The sequence below is a fragment of the Pundamilia nyererei genome, unplaced genomic scaffold (assembly GCF_000239375.1).
Source record: "Pundamilia nyererei isolate P.nyererei 1_Seehausen unplaced genomic scaffold, PunNye1.0 scaffold00415, whole genome shotgun sequence".
NCBI classification, from domain to species: Eukaryota; Metazoa; Chordata; class Actinopteri; order Cichliformes; family Cichlidae; genus Pundamilia; species Pundamilia nyererei.
The window spans coordinates 194,086-198,883 of NW_005187816.1; the positions used below are offsets into that span (position 1 = coordinate 194,086).

Consider the following 4,798-nt stretch of genomic DNA (forward strand, 5'->3'; position numbering starts at 1 on the left):
CCACAGTTGATTTTTTCACACCAAGCTGCTTGCCTATTGTAGATTCACTCTTCCCAGTCTGGTGCAGGTCTACAATACTTTTCCTGGTGTCCTTTGAAAGCTCTTTGGTCTTGGCCATGGCGGAGTTTGGAGTCTGACTGTTTGAGGCTGTGGACAGGTGTCTTTTATACAGATGTCTCTCACAGTTGAAGTGTACCTCTGGTGCAAATTACTGACCTCTGTCATCATTTTAAGTGGGCGAACTTGCACAATCGGTGGCTGACTAAATACTTTTTTGCCCCACTGTATGTGTTCACCTTTTTGTCCACCTGTGACTCACCTGTAAATCTGCTGTCCAATAAAATCCAAATAAACAAGAACTAGTTTTAAAGGACCCTCATAGCTCTTCAACTCTTCTTCATACATATTCTGGAGATCTATGACTGCTTAAATTAATTTTTTTTTAATGAATACTGGAAGAGAAAGTACTTTTAAATAAATGACTGCTGTGCAGCAGTGGTGGCGTGGTTAGCACTGTTGGCTCACAGCAAGAAGGTCCTGGGTATGAATACACTGGCTAAAGTATTTCATGTTTGTGTGGCGTCTCTCCACTTCCTCCCATAATGCAACGATGTGCCTAGGTTGGTTGGTTATTTGCACCAGTTGGTTAGGTTGCTGTAACAATAACAGCAGTAAATACCTCAGATTGCTTAGCTGGCTCTGAACCAAGGTTGTCAAACACAGGGACCTGAACCAGCTTGCAAACAAATGTAATCTGGATATTTTTGCAAAGGTGAATATTTTTTGGATTTCATTATATCTTCACTGTTAATTTCATCCAAATCACAGGCCTGAATTATTGCTAATTTTATAGCCTTATTACTGACAGAGGCAGTACCCACAGCCTGGTATACTAAACTAACAAATAACAGATTAAATGTAATAAACTGAAAGTTTATTACTTTGTAAACAAGTAAGTCTGACACCTTTCCCAGTTTCGTTGCTCGAGCATGACCACAAGATGGCGCAAAACGAAAACCTAGAGAAGCTTATTTAATTGTATTTAATGTAATTTGGTCCTGAACTGCAGTTTAGTCACAGCTATGTTCGCTATCAGACTGAAGGATGTCTCACAGTAGAATCCTCTAATAAATGTTGTCAATGTTTCACGAGTGGAAGGTTAGAAGTCAATGAAGCGACTTCAGAACAGGATTGGACCTGTAAGACAAACTTCAGGGCTAAATACTTCGAGTCAACCTCTTGGCTATGTGTCATGAGAAATGTCGCATTCCTTCTGTGGCCACCTGTTGTGAAGAAGTAGGCAAAAATTTTTTATTACCCCTGGCTATTACTTACATCACACTTGACACTTTACACTTTTTCACGCGTTTTCAGATGTCAGATTTTTCTCACAGACCGCGAACGCCCCTTCAGTCAACATCATGAGAGTCATGTGATGTCCTGTCATGTGATGAAGTCACTTCCTACTGATTTGGTGAGGAGCAGAGACACTCTGCTGTATCATGTCGTCTTAGTTAGGCTCCACAGACGTTACCCGGTACAGTAACCATCATGTTTGGGTATAAATGTTCTCGCTTCGAGCCTCTGAAGCTGGCTCTGTGGTTCGCGGCCTTTCTAGGCTGTTTGTTGGTTCGGTCCGGAACGACGGAGAACAACAGCCCGTGGTACCAGGACCTCTGCAGGTAACAACACACACATACACACCTTCTGGGGGTACAAACACTGCAGCTGCTGACAGATTAACAGCGTTAAAGGTGCAGCCGTTGTCCTCTCGTGTACACACATCGTCTAAATAAACTGAATTGAGAAATATGTCTACTAATGCTTATTTCCAGTCATAGGTAGTTTTATTTCTTATTTAGCAAGCAGCCTAAATAAGTTTGATTCAGCTAGCAAACCAGTACAGCTGAATCAGACTACCCCTGAAACTCACATACCGTCGATGCTAGTTAGTTTTTCTTGTTCATCGAGGAAATAAGTGAAGCTTAGCTATAAATGCCGAAACGTGCACAAAACTGCCGTGCTTAATTGGGGAATATTAAACCTTAACAACATTGCGTTTTTCTCACAGAGCAGCGGCGTATTTATATAAATAAACGCACCGGAAGAGAATAACAACATAAATATGGGAGTTAAAATAAAGTCAGCGTTGTCCTTCTTTAGTGGAGCGTTGTCTCAGTAGCTGCTGTTCAAATATTGACTCAGCAATAAAGCGCAAATGATAACCCGGTGACTGAACGCTTAGGTTCAGCCTGGGTTAATATTACTTCCTCGATTTGGCAGCTTCCGAGGACCTTGGTTAGAAACACACATGGCTTACAGTTAACTTCTCCCTTAGTTTCTGTTCCTCGTCTGTTCCTTTACAGTCTGGTTTAGGTCAATATCCGTATTGATGTGTGGGATTACTCCTTACGTTCAGAGAACACGGTGTATTTGTGTATTTTTTTAGGTTTTACAGCACCTGTTTTATTAGGAAAAACATAATATCACACAATACCATATCACGTTATACCCAACAGGGGGGAAATAATGATGCTAATGATCAATTCATATTTTAATAAAAGTGAAAATGACAAGAGCATTTCTGAACTGTTGGAATTTTTAGTATACAACCATTAAATACTGTCCTCACTTCTGTGTCATAAAAAGATTACTTCAATATTAGTTAAAAATCAGAAGTGAAACCGTGTGTGTGTGTGTGTGTGTGTGTGTGTGTGTGTGTGTGTGTAAGACTTGCACATGTGTTTTCCACACTCACTGAAATGGAAGCATGGGGCTTTTAAAAATTATTTTATGACCTCCTCCTTTCTTATCTCTGTTTTTAATCCCAGTTGGTTTAATCTCACTTAACTCAGATTAGTCAATTTTGTTTATTGTTATTGTTACATTTGTTTGTTAAAGAAAAGAATGCCTTAAATTTAAGTTTTAGGTATTTAGAGAAAGGCATCAGTTATTTTCTGCCAGGGATTGAAGTGGTAAATTTAGAAGAAGATCATTTAAAATGCGAAGGCACGTTTGTATTTCTTGTTTTGTCAAATCAGAAGTCAAAGCTTCAAATTTCCTCAAAGGTTGCGTGATGGAAAAAGCTGAAAAACGTACATTTGCAAAGCACGAACCGTAATTTTTACATAAATGCTGTACTTCTGTGAACCACTAGATATTTTAAACTGTCATTTAAATGTCAGTGTGTTTTTGCTATACAGATGAGTGTGATTTATTTTATAGGAGAAATAAGTAAAAGAACACGAACATTTGTTCATTGTAACTATTTTAACAATTTTCAAAAAAATTTACAGCCCAAAACAATGACTTATCTTTATAGTAGCAGTGGAAATGATAGTCATTTGTTGTCCCAGACTGTAATTTTGTGGGGTCGGGGCCAACAAGCTCATTTCCTGGGTATCTATTTGCTTATTGTCTTCTATTCCTTGTCTTGCAGATATAAATGGGAGGCAATAGATCAAGATAATAAAGTGAGATATACACTAAAGCTCTGTGACTCTTCACCACCAACCAGCTGTGGAGCTGACACTGCCATGTGTTTACAAAACCTCACAACCAACAAAGAGCAGTCTGTTGGTGAGTTTTCTGTCTGCCTTGTTCTTTATGTGGGTTATAGTGCCCACCAACCTGCCCACTGTTTGTTAGCTGTTCCTCCTCTTGCTGTCCCATCATGCTGAAGAATGACTGTTCTGCACAAATCATGATTCTGGTGCAGGGGGTAAAATGCTCAGTTCAGTGTTTTGTTTAGTTTTTTAAACCTGTCACTATCATCTTAAGCCTGAGATCCAGTATTAGTATCCATACAAAACACAATCATCATAGCAGGCTGGCTTCGTGTTACTAACTTTCTACATACACAGCAGACTAACCACAGTGATCAACTTCTCTTTGATTTTCTTGTTGAATGGACAGGCAGTCATCTCACTCTCTCGGGTTATTTTCATGACTTTAGCTGATTAGCTGGCACTTGAAAAGTTTTTCATGCCAAACACTGCAAACTAAGCAAAACAACAAATTCACAATTCAGTTTGGGTGATGCACGATGTCATCCCCATTGAAAGTGGATGAGAGATGCTGATTTAAAGCCTGAAATGCATAATCCTGCATATGTTGCTCATCAAAAAAATGGATGACCTCTACCATACATTAAGATATGCTCCAGAAATGCCCCTAGAAGCCCAAATGTGCTGGAGCGATGCAGTTAACTAATTTAAAGTAGAGAAGATGAGACCTACGTGCATGTATCAGGACACCTGTCAGCCACAGCAGCCATGGCTTTAAAGCTTTAAGAAGATCCAAATGGAGAAGTTATTCCCTATATATACGGATAGACCGTAAAGATGCTTTTTAGTGCAGTTAGGTTGGGTATACAGCTTGATGGCTGTTGGCTTTGAGGTTTTTGTCCAAAGGATTTTGAAAACTCTCAACAGCAAAAAGGGTGGAAGATGCTTCATGTAGTAGAAAGCTAACACAAACAGTCTACTTCTTGAGTCAGACTGTTCTCACTACAACCTACTGAGACAGACATCCGCCCACCACTGGTCTGGTTTTATTTGGGATCCTTTCAACAATAGTGTAAAGTGCCCTGGGATGACTTATCTTATTATTTGGCTCTATATAAACAGCACTGAATTGATGTCAGTAGGACAGCGTCTTGAATCACAAATCAGCCAGGCATGGCAGCATCCAGATGGCTCATTATAGTAGTATAGTGCTAGTAATATAGAAACTCAGTATGTTGTCTTCAGCGTGAATACAGTGCAATTTCCATGATAGTACTACAGCAAGACGCTAC

General features: G+C 39.6%; 1 protein-coding gene across 1 annotated transcript in view; it reads left to right on the forward strand.

Annotated features, from left to right (window-relative positions):
- Positions 1 to 1,464: 1,464 nt before the first annotated feature.
- igf2r (insulin-like growth factor 2 receptor) overlaps positions 1,465 to 4,798 on the forward strand; it is a 45,531-nt gene continuing 42,197 nt past the window's right edge. The window contains exons 1-2 of the mRNA XM_005753248.1: positions 1,465 to 1,682; positions 3,440 to 3,579. Coding sequence (XP_005753305.1) covers positions 1,552 to 1,682; positions 3,440 to 3,579 — 271 coding nt within the window. The 5' untranslated portion in view covers positions 1,465 to 1,551. The remainder of the gene's footprint in view (positions 1,683 to 3,439; positions 3,580 to 4,798) is intronic.